At 34.2% G+C, this 12809-nt stretch overlaps 1 protein-coding gene across 11 annotated transcripts in view; it reads right to left on the reverse strand.

Annotated features, from left to right (window-relative positions):
- LOC148282250 (coiled-coil domain-containing protein AGAP005037-like) overlaps window positions 1–12809 on the reverse strand; it is a 63285-nt gene that overhangs the window by 29181 nt on the left and 21295 nt on the right. For 8 of the 11 annotated variants that reach the window (XM_088225387.1, XM_088225385.1, XM_088225383.1 and 5 more), the window contains 3 exons: window positions 4892–4975; window positions 3132–3298; window positions 980–1027 (listed from right to left, as the gene is read on the reverse strand). In XM_088225387.1, the coding sequence (XP_088081513.1) occupies window positions 980–1027; window positions 3132–3298; window positions 4892–4975 (299 nt within the window). The remainder of the gene's footprint in view (window positions 1–979; window positions 1028–3131; window positions 3299–4891; window positions 4976–12809) is intronic. The other 3 variants (XM_088225386.1, XM_088225384.1, XM_088225393.1) reach the window with 1 other exon arrangement.

Genomic DNA, 12809 nt, shown 5'->3' on the forward strand with positions numbered 1-12809 from the left:
TAGGGATTTTTTATCGTAAGATGTGTTTAGGGTGTTTTGCTAAGAGTACCTGCATACATTAGACAAATCCCAGTAACATAAGTTAGTTTTTTCCAATGATATATTTAGTCTAGTTAATTAGCGATATTCTCTAATAAGATCTTGTGTTTTTCTTTTAAATCATCGCTCTGAACCAAAACATTTCATTCCAGACAAAAAGCATTATTTTTTCATTAATATAATATTTCAACTCTATTATAACCCTCATATTAACAAGAAAAAGTAAAAATGGGTACATTTTTTTTCATACAGTCTTAAAAAATGTAATCATAAGATATTTTCAACAACTTCACAACTTCTTTATAAACTGTATCTTATCTGTAACTTATGGTGCATAAGGCAGTACATTTATGACAACAGTTGCAGTGTTATCTCATCGCTAACATATTACAAAGTAAGATAGCCAGTTTTACATTTCAGGTATCAGAATAATATTTGTTTTGTAAATATTTTAAATTGACTACTGGAATTGAACCTGAGCATTGTCACCCAAGACGCTAATCATAATATTTTATTTATAATCAGACATCCCGTATGTATTTTACAGTAATAAAAAAAGGTAACTTAATGATATTATCAAATTTACATATTTTCTACTTATTTTCAATGTATTTTTGAAAATTTCACTCGATTTATTTTTAAGACATAAAAATGTCAGCATTATTTGAGAACAACAACCAATGGTACATCAACTAAGCGAGACATTATAGCTCGTCCTTAAAAAAAAGTATTTTTCTTTATAATTTGAGGGTTACAATACACATTGGAAATAATGTATTTTAGTTGGTTATAAATGTAGTGTATTGGTAGTGGAAATAAAACATATACGTTTTATGGTTTCTGGGTGAAGCAATATAGATTTGGAAGAGTATTGATGGGAGATAAATATGTAGTTGTTAATATACGCAATGCATTAGCGAGTTTCATAATATGTACAAACCTACTAAGGAAGTGGTACTGGATGATGTTTTTAGCACACCAACAGGTCCTAAATTAAAGAATTTTATTTACTAAGTTATGTATACCCATGTCATGTTTGATAATACAATATGAGAGGCATAATTTTATTTAACATTATGAAAACAGTGAAAAGGTGTGCTAATAATTTAGTTCTCCCTTTTAATGTCAGTTTACATAAAAATTAAGCAGTATGACGACAAGTGTATTATTTTCTTAGATTAAATACTCGTAGTTTGAGTAATAAATGCTGCTAAAAATTTAGAAAAGAATTAAAATAAATAAATAAAACAATATAAGTTTGGGCCTAGTGAAATTGCTAGGAATACCATCTTGCAGCAGGGCCTCGATATCCCCCAGCTAATCCGAACGCCTCTATGGCCCGAACGACCGCGACCCCCCTGCCTCCGTGAGGCCACCGAAGCCCTTGCTATTTGAATCAGATGCGGAAGATTTTAACCTCGAAGATGACTTACTTTATGTATTTTTCGAAACAGAGACTTTTCAGAAGTAGAGATTAACGATTTCTCGATAAACGGTGCCGATATTGAATGTCTGAAGCCTTTAACTGATGAAGACATAGTAAGAAAAGTAGGAAATGAGCGTGACAGCGAAAACGAAAAAGAATTGGAGGCGTTCAATACTTGCTTGAAATCGCAGCTCTTTTACTTCACAAAAGTCAACAGATGCAAGAGTGGATGTTTAAACATAGGCAGAATTGTGAATGTTACACAGGGTGTAAAGTGGCCACTTAAACCAGCCAATGACAAGTCATAAGCCCTGTAAATACTTAAACTTCCATATTCCTTTGTTAAAAATGTTTTCCCTCTCTGTTGCAACAAATTTAGATCTAAATAAACTCCCTAGGGAGGAAATCCAACCAGTCTGCAAACATTTGGACATACTCAAAACATTGTTGCATTTTCTAAGTCGCTAAATACCACTCGTCAAAGCACTGTATTGGAATTCTTTAAAAATGTATTATTAATAGCATTATACTTTAATAATAGCGACATTAACTTAGCAAGATTAAAACGTACTTTTAGTGACAAAACACTTTGTTTTGTTTTTAAAATGCCTTTATCTCCACACTATAATCTCAACGCTTTGTACATCCGAACAGGGTATACATTTAGGGCATTCGGACTATCGAGGCCCTGCTGTATTTTAATAGTATTTTTTTTTTGTATTGCACTATTTACTGTGTACTATTTTTTTTACAATAAACGCCGTAATTCGGCACCAAAACTGAACTGAAATGTTAGGGTTTATAATTGAATATATTTGCAAACACACATGATTGAATAATTCATACTTGTTCATTTATGTTACTAAAATTTCACGATCAATTATTGCAATAGTTTTAGTTGCACCAAAATACATAAATATCTTGATGAATATAAAAACATTAAAGAAAAATGTTAATGCGTGAAATAACTGTACTCTGTTGTTTTATTCCAGACTTTTAGCCTTTTTCCAGACTTTTTCCATTTTAGACTTTTACTATTTTCAAAGTTTCTGTATTTCCGCACCTCTTGCCTATTAGTACCTAAATACTTTTTTCAATAGGCGCAAGTGGATCACGTGAAAACATTTCTTGAGTTTGCATTTATCTTATGTTATTGAAATATCTGATATTTTTATTTGAACTATTCCTTCCATATTGGAGCAACAACAATTTTTTTATGTTTAAGTTTAATGCGTTTGAAACTCTTTTCTTTGTAATGGTTAATTTTCCCACAGCCAAATGTAATAAATTTAAGCCTCCACCAAGAAAAATAACAATATAAACCTACCACCGCAAGATTATTAATTTTAAGAGTTGCTTCTCGTTCTATCTACTTTAAATTGCTACCGTGATGCCCTGATAATTCTTCGTTTTTAAAATTAAAACATAAATAAAAATCAAGGAGTGACAGTAAGCATAATCGATTCAATAATGTTATGAATGATTTAGCTTTTAAAACCGACTTTATTTGAGTAATTTTATCATTGAACATATTTTTCAAATAAAATCAAAAATGATTATAAATTTGTACCTGTACACAATATGGCTATTCCCTTGTTGACGCATATTTTTTGCTAATTACTCCTCAACGCAGGTAAAAATAAAGTTTAAGAGATTAATTAGTAACCTTGGTTCGTCCTGAAGTGAGAGGCAACTGGAACGAAGTCGCGCGATGGTTGTGAAGTAGCCGGGGTCTGTAAAGCCTTTTGGACCAAGCCCGTGAGATTTGCAAGTTGGCGCTCCATATGTTCAACACGCATTCGCTGTTGAACATCTTCGTTGTGCGCATTTAATCTGCAATTATCAACATTACACCAAATTACAAATGTTTTTTTTCTCACGCGATGGCCACGTTACAAGCGCCGAGAAGACCAAATCGATTATTTAAAAATGGTTTTGATAGTTTTTGTTACAATGTAACTTATACTTTCTGTCGTTTATTTTATCTTACTGACACTCTTCGATGCCAAACCAAACAAAACCGTTTTATAAAGAAAAATATTTAATTTGTGTTTTAATTTTGTTGATTTTTTTCAGTTTACAAGTTGGTGTAGTATCGAAAAGTGCAGATTAAATAAACATTCGCTTTGACATAATTATTAAATAATGTAAGCCACATATTAAAATCATGAATTAAAAATAAAAAAAAACATAAAAAAGTTATATTATTTACGGGAGTAGATTAAACTAATCAAAGGGCTTACCTGAAAACATTTACCAAAATTCCAGAAATAGTAAAGTTACTGTTTTAATATGAATACGTCAACAGTGGTTATAAAATAATTGATCGTATTTTTTAAGCATATGATATCAATCCATAATATTAGAAAAATTTAAATGATGATATCTATGACATGACGACTAGTGTCCTTGCGATATTATATTTGGACATCTTCTTTTCAATTTCGTATTACACTTTTGAAGTTATCAGTTCAATTGCAATCACAACGCAAGGAAAAAGAGAGAAATGAAAAAAAATCAGAATGAAAAATACACATTCCGTACTCAGCAAGAGGCTTGCATCTCGCACGGGGGTTCGAGATTCGATTCCCGGAGAGATAACAATATTCATTATTCTCCAGCTTGTGCGTTTTCGCCAGGCCTTTTAGCATATTTTGGTGAACAAATAAAACGTTATCGAAATAGATAGTTTATATATTCACTGGCACAATCCAAATGAGGATCCACAACAAGCAAATTTAGAAATGTACGTACATACCATAGCAATCAATGATTTCCATTATTATTTTATTTTATTTAGGAGGCCCAATTACATTTGTGAATTACACCCTATAATTTATTTTATTATAATACATAAACATACATTTTTTGTAGAATATTAGTAGGGTTCGCATCTACATTATTACAATTTCAAACAATTATTTTACTACCGGGCTGCAAATGTGAATTGTGTTTGACAGAATCATCAATTCATCCGACTCAAATATTCCTCCCGATATCGATACAGCTGCCCAAAATCATTTATAATGAGGAAGTTCAGTAGTCCAAGAATTAAAAAAATATATATATTACACAAAAATGTATCACAACACCCATAGGTTGATTTCGGAGTACTAGTGGCGTCGTTCAGAGTAGTTCATAGTTATTAAAATATTTCTTATGAATTTTTTCATACTTTTTAGAGAATCCTCACCAAAACATTTTTTATTTCCAACTTCCCGTTGCACTGAACTTCCTCATTATGACGCTGGCGGTAGCAAAATTTCTCTTAAGTGTTTCTCAAACGGAAAAAAACGCAATATTCATGTCGCACAACAGATGTCACTTCGCAAAATATCGCCAAATCTTATTTATAATTAAAATTACATGTATAATTATCGCAATAAAAAAATTAAGGTAAATACTTTGAATTGAATATTAACCAACCTGGGTCCATCATAAGGCGGTACTCTGGCAGCAGCTCTTGGTGCGTACAGGGAGAACTGATCATCTAAGAGCGAAGGATGATCCCTAAAATTATACATAATATATTAGAGGCCTGTCACCTAGACAGAAATCTCGATTTTTAAAAATTTTGGGATAAATGGAAAAAAATAAAATCTAACTGTGTAATAGGTATAACAAAATAAATTTGAACAATTTATCAGTCTCTTGTCGATTTTCACAAATATGTAACGAGAAGTAAAGGTGATCACAGGCTTCCCAAGGTAAGACTGACTGAAACTTAAAACAACATTTACTATAAAGGTTTGAAAACATTTCATGAGTTGCCAGAACATAATTATGGATAACTTATATAGCGCCATTTTCGTAATATAATACCTCAACGTCCCAGGGAAGCTGGATGCGTCTCCAATTTTCGATCAAAATGCTTTGTGTACTTTTGGGATAAATAATATTTTTTGTTAAATAATAGATATATTTAAGTTGGGTATATTGCCCGCCTCGTGGTGCAATGATCAGCACATTTTCGTACCATACAAAAGGTATCGGGTTCGATTCCCGACATGGTTGACATGAAATATTAATTTATAACAGTATTTTTTCACTAGAATATTTCACAGCCATGGACTGGCACCTGAAGAGTAAAATTGTCGTCTTACCTTCATGTAACGAAATTGATTAAAATACAGTGCTCTATGCACCATGAGGTGCGGAAAGAGAATCGGGATGATATTTATTTAGAGTTTTAATAAAGTGCTAGTAAGTAAATGTGTGTAATATTAAAATTAACATAATCGTCATCATTCCGCTTTCCGCACCTAATGGTGCACAGGGCACTGCATCGGTACGCCGACCGCAGCGTATCTTGATCATTTTTGTTGCACGAAGGTAAGATGATCTGCCTAACGCTTCAGGTGCCAGTCCTAGGACTATGAAATATTCTAGTGTAAAAACACTTTTTAAATAAATATTTCATGCCAACCGTATCGGGAATCGAACCCAAAACATCTTACATGGTAGGCAAACGTGCTGACCACTACTCCACGAAGCCGACTAAATACCTATATATAAAAAAATCCAGACACCGCATATCCTCTTAACTCTTGAAAGGCTGTGCTACAAAATTCCTTTACACATGGTGATGTAATATCGTATTGCCACATAATATTTTGAAGTTCAGACATAGAGACATACTGCTTAGTATTTAAAATAACGTTCCGTAATTCGTAAAAAATATAATACAATTTAGGCATATTTTAGCAAATAAAATTAAAATCATAAATACGCCGGTTATATATAAATAGCGTGCACTCGAGCTAACTGCCAATAACCGACTGATTAGACTAATTTCTTTTTATGTCTTTGTCTCTTTCACACAAACACCGGCCACAGAACAGCGTCTCTGTCTTCCTTGTTAAATGTTACATTTTCGTGCCCTTTATTATACAGTAAAACAGAAAAATGCCAAAATATAAAGATGCTAAAATTTAAAGATGCCTAAATTTAAAGATGCCTAAATTTAAAGATGCTTAAATTTACAAGCGAAGTAAATAAATAAACCTCTCTCTTACATACTAATACGTTTATTTATTTTAAAAAAACTACTATATTTACTACTGCATTGTTTTATACACAAATGTAAATAAATTGTTCAAATTTAACCATTTTTAGATAGGTAAGTAAAAATTTTACAGATGCGAATCGTGGCACCTTACTAGGGCCCAAAACAGCAAAATACTGAGTGTTGAGAATAGGTGAATCAGAAGAATCTTGGGTATGCGGAATGAAGTAATAAGAGAACGGACGCAGCAAACTCCGGCGACAACTGTCATCAAGCGGAGGCGATACTGCAGATGCCTCCTGAGAGCCTTAACCATGCTTGCCTAATTTGCAGGGCATCAGGTTCTCGACGTCGTGGACATCTCCTGCCGACTGTTCGTTGGCAGTTTATGTCAGAACTTCAGGACGAAAACATGACGGACGCAAAGGAGTTGGCAGCCAATAGAGATGCACGGAGGCTCTTTGTAGATACAATATGCTCCAACTAGGGAGCGGACATGCAATGATGATGATGATGATTTCTGAAATGACTCGACGTAAGACGTCTCAAGTTCTCTTCCGCTTCTTCTCGGTCAGTTCTGCCGATTGGCCCGTTGACGGTAGGTAAACTGAAAATCTTCCACAACTCCCTTATCATTGGTTGATTCATATGAACTAGTGACGTTGTTCACAGTAGTTCGTTTTAAGTTTAAAAAATAATTTTCGTACATTTTCAAGAAACTTTACCATATAATTTGATGCTTTTATTTTTACCCCGCGTAAGAAAACATTTTTAGTGTCGAAATTCCCGTGGGGCTGAAGATCTTTGTTACACACGGTCACTACATCGACCTTGTTCTAGGTAGTTTCCCTGTGTGCCAGCGAAGAAGTTCAGCGTTAGTTCCAAAGTGGGAGCGCGTGCCCACTTCCCAGATCCCGCTTCGAAAGATGAATCGGATAGGGTCTTTTCACGTTTTTTTTATTTTAAAATAAGCAAACAAATACAATGGTAACGGGATGAATATTTTTTTGTGAGACGTCGGATAAATTTTCTACGATGGCTTAAAATAAGCATATTTTGAATTACCCGAAAACGAGACGTTATGCGCCCGGTGGGACAAACAGCACATGTGACGTTTTGGCGCCAAACTTGGACGCAATGTTTATTAAAGGCTTAGTCGGCGGTCGTAACGTCTGACGTCGAAATGACGCGATGCCAACTGAGAGCCGTTTTGTATGTGCTCATTTTTAAACCCGAAAATTATTAACGAAAACTCGTTTTAAATACATTGATAGTTATACCGTTAGAATCGTAAAAATCTACTCTTAATATATTTTTTTATCGTTATTCTCGACATGTGAAAATACCCTATTGTTGAATACCAATTTTCGTACTGTATTTTACTGCCCTATCAAGCGTTTCACAAACGCCCGTGTACAGAGCGACGCTACGCGACAGCGAGCTTCTGTCCTGTGGGTGAGAAGATTTAAAACTTTCACTTAGTTGCATTCTCTTCCACTTGGATGTGCTTCGACACTAGATGTTGGTAGCGTATTTTATTCCTCCTTTGAAGTAAAAGGTTATCGGTCAGCGGTTATCCAAATTCACCTCTCCTTCGATAACAAAATTGTAATATTGATGTACCTCTGTAATACTTCATTTATTTCGAAGACCTCAATAGCATACTTTATTGAATGTGTTGGATGAGTCACGCTTCAGGGATGTGCGGCTATCACCCTTAATCAAAATACATCTCAATCAGTTTGCTCGTCAAAAAACCCAATTTTTACCATTAAAAGGCAACCTTAAGGCATTCTGAATTACCCATCATCAGGTATAAATATAAACTAAACTAAAATATACAGATTAGTACTTAGGTACTGATAAAGTATGGCGGAAGGGGCAAGACAGTGTGGGTGAAAGGGGCAAGACAGAGTGAGGTGGAGGGCATGGGGTTTTCCTAATTATGGGGAATATTGATAGCTAAGTACTAATCTGTATATTTTAGTTTAGTTTATACCTGATGGTGGGTAATTCAGAATACCTGAAACTAGTAGTGTAATCATATTAAACTCGTTTGTGGTAAAAAATTACAAAGTGTTTTATTTTAACAATGTTTGATTATGTCCAAATGCTTGCAGACTGGCTGGATTTCATCCCTAGGGAGTTGTTCATATTTAAATTTATTTCAACAGAGAGGGAAAAAGTTTTCGAGAAGGGAATATGGAAGTCTAGGCATTTACAGGGCTTATGACCTGTCCGGATGAATCTCACCCACGTGATGAAGGTTTCAGCTCTTTTACTTCACAAAAGTCAACAGATGGAAGAGTTGAGGAAATGTGGATGTTCAAACACGGGCAGAATGGTGAATGTTACACAGTGTGTAAAGTGGCCACTTAAACCAGCCAATGACAAGTAGTCCTATACTAATAAAATAATAACAAAAAAAACTAAAACTACTTAATTATTCATGCCTAGTAAAGCAAATGTAAGAAATTAAAAATCGTTAATTTAATTGTTTAATATGTTTGCAATTGTTTTTTATTTTTATATATAGAAGAGTCCCACGGAATTTTCCAACAAGTCGGGACATAAAAAAATATAATTGTGCTATGATAAAATTGTGTACTGTGTGCATTAAATAAATAAAAAAATTAAAAATTCGCCGTATTATTTTATAAAAAATTTAGACGATTAATGGAATTAAACAAATTTAACAATAATTTTAGACTGACTTGACTTGTGTCTATCAGCTCCTGTTCATACGCGAGCCGTCGAGCACCTGATGCCTTGTTAAGCTCGTTTAAAGCTCTCAGAAAGCTTCCGCAGTACCTTACCCATTACCCAGCTAGCAGTATCGTTTTTGCTTGATAATAATTGTTGTTTCTCACAAAGCCAAACCATCGCATACCCAAAATTATTCTCTCTAGTCAACTATTTTCAAAATTAAATATTCTCTGTTTTGGGCCCAGTGAGGTGTCACGATTCCCATCTGTGGAGGAGAATATATAGAGGCTACACTGACAGAATGCATTAAGTCGACAGTCTTTATATATTTCAAATATGTTTAAATATAGGTGCTAGATGTTGATTTCAAATTTAATGCTATGCCTAGAATAAAGATTACTCTTTGAAGGCTTTAAAAATATTAAAATAAAATAAAATAGTGGGAGAAAAAATGCGTTGAAAGAATAAAAAAGGTTTAAATGAGATTATATCGAAACTTGTTTTAATGACTTAATACATTCTGTCAGTAAAGCCTCGATATGTTATGTAGGCGAAATTTCGTTTTCAAAAACAAACAAACCATCACGCCGTTTCCCCGTAAGGATAGACAGAAATATTTTAAATTTTTTCACCGACGCCGACGCTTGCATCGCACAAAACAAGCAGTGAGCTTTCGAATCGAAAGCACAAAGAGACAAACGTAAAATACCTTTTCTGGTTACGACGATATTGTTAAATGTCTTTAAATCGCCTATTTTTTTACCCTTATCCCTTTCAGCCCGGGTGTTCATTAAATATGTACGAATGTTAAGATTTTTTTGATCTCGTACCTACCGAAATTCGAACCCTCGAGTACTCTCTATTTTTTTGTTTGCGTCGGTAACCAGCATTACACAGAAAAGTTCGTCTTTAACTTTGACAGCTGTCTGGTTTGCTTTTTTTCAAGCGAATTCCTGTCGTCCTTGTAAATAATATGTAAGAAAAGTTTTAAAGATATTTCAATAAAATTAAATTAATTCAATTGAATAAACATACATTGTAGACAATAAACGTTTAAAATTGTGGGTTGGTAACCAGTTTGAGAACCATTAAAATAAAAAATGAAAGCTAAATAATTAGTATTTATGAAAAAAAACACAAACACCAAAAAAAAAAAAAATTCCTTTAGTACACAAAATATTTTTTAAAAATCAAATGTATTTACTGGAACTAATTTGGGTCAGGAAGAGTTGAAGAAATGCTATTTCTCCTAATGTTTACAATACGACATTAAAGAACCAGTGCATTTTCTATCGAACAAATAGATTCCGTCTTCCCATTTTTCTTTCTTGTTTCAACCCCGAACTTGTTATTAATTAAACAATTTTGGATACCAATTTTCATTTCACATAAAATAAATTACATTCATTATTGCGCAGGGTTCCTCCTGCCTCGTGCCCCGGGGGCGCTGTCACGCCGCACAGTTTTTCGTTTCATATAAGTTTGACGCTAGAAATTGACTTTTGCATTCTTGAACGATGACGTCATGGAGACATTCCCAGATAATTAACACGACAAAGTCAAGCTTAATTTGTATGACTAATACAAGCATTGACTATCGAGTACATCCGAAACTATTAATATTTTTTGGTGATTACGATTTGCTTTTATTCTCTCATTGTCGCGCTTCGATCAAGGTTGTTTTGAGTTTTAAATATTTATTTTTGGTTATTTAAAAATGTACTATATTATTTCTAACAATTAATTTAAATTATGCTACGTGTTCCTCTAAAAAAATATATGACGTTGGTAATTTTTTTATGGTCGACAATTTTATCTTAAAACTTTGTCGGGAGTTTTTTTTAAAAACTTCAAAATATTATATGTATTGAAAAAAAAAATGTGTACAACTAAATTCGTTTAAGATTTTTCATCTCATAGTGTCATATTTTTATTTTTATTTTTCAGTCGCTAAGCACACGATTTCCAGACAAAAGATTTATTTAACATGAAAGAGTTTATCGAAGCAAGATTAGTTTGTGGGAGTGAATATATTTGAACAAAAAAAATCTAATATTATACTATTAACAAATTACAACAGAGATGGAGAGCATTTCAGATAAGGGAATATGGAAGTATTGGCATTTACAGGGCTTATGACCTGTCATGGACTGGTTTGGGTGGCCACTTTACGCACTGTGTAACATTCACCATTTTTTCAATTCAGGTCATTAGTCATGTAAATGCCTAGACTTCCATATTCCCTTTTTACGAATGTTCTCCATCTCTGTTATAATTTGTTAATCTTAATGACTCTCTAGGGGGTGAAATCCGTTTTTTGTCTGCAAACATTTGGACAAACTCAAAATGTTGTAAAATGTTACTCTTCAAACACATGTTTTCACGTAGACTTTAATTTCTTAAGAATTCAATACATTCATTTAAAAAAGCTATCATGCGACTTTCAAAAAAATTAATAATCCTATTAAAGTAAATTTTTCATCGTGGAAGGATGAAATACATCGCACGAATGGGTATCAAGACCTTTTATGGCAGAATTTTTAGCACCATGATTGGTGTAAAACGAAGCACTGAGTGCCGTCACGCCCCGCATCAGCGTCGCCGTACCGTCGGTCGTCACGTGGTCGTCACCATAGCACGACTATCAACCAATGATTAATTATTGGTAATAATTTATTACGATGCGATAAGGTGTGTAACTCGGGAACCAATTATCCTACGGAAGTGAATTAGGTCTAATTCGGTAGTTTATCAAGCTAAATACGCCTCTAGATCATTCTGTAACAGCGATGGTCATTTTCTTATGATATTTTATTAAAAAAATAATCTTGAAATCATAATCGAGTCATATTTCAAAACCATTAAGAAGAATGAAGATGAACTAAATACCATTTTGTAAATAATTTAGTGATAAACATTTTTGTCACTGATCATCATTCCATGTCCGCTCCCTAGTTGGAGCATATGGTGTCCAAGAAGATCCTCCAGGCATCTCTGTCGATTGCCAACCCCTGTGCATCCTCCTAAGTCAGGTTCGCGTCCCGTAGTTCTGACACGAGCTGCCGTCAAACAGTCAGCAGTGGACGTCCAGGACGTCGAGAAAATGGTGCCTTTAAAAGTAGGCAAGCGTGGCTAAGACTCTCAGGGCTGGTATTCCGAACGCGTTTACAGCGCGCTATAATGCGTATTTAGTACGTAAAAACGCGCTATACCGCGCTATAATTTCGTTTGGAATACCAGCCCAGGAGGCATCCGCAGTATATGGGCTAGCTAACCGTGTCGCCTCCGCTTGACGACAGTTATCACCGGAGTTTGCTGCGTCCGTTCTCTTACTACTTCATTCCGCACAGAGTCAAACCACTGCATACCCAAGATTCTTCTGATACACATATTCTCAAAACTCATTATTTTGCTGTTTTGAGCTCAAGTGAGGTGCCACGGTTCGCATCCATAGAGGAGAATATGTGTTATGCAGGCGTTATATGTGCGGCATTTGGTTTTCACTGATAGTGCCCCCTAATTTTGAACAATTTTTTAAAAAAGAACACGATCAGGATACATTTGGAGGTAAGGGACAATCCTAAGGGTGGGGACTTTGAAAGAAATATGTAAGTCCAAAGCGAAACTTGTGGG

The sequence above is a fragment of the Micrasema longulum genome, unplaced genomic scaffold (assembly GCF_059751315.1).
Source record: "Micrasema longulum isolate JH-2025_06_02 unplaced genomic scaffold, ASM5975131v1 h1tg000354l, whole genome shotgun sequence".
NCBI lineage: Eukaryota > Metazoa > Arthropoda > Insecta > Trichoptera > Brachycentridae > Micrasema > Micrasema longulum.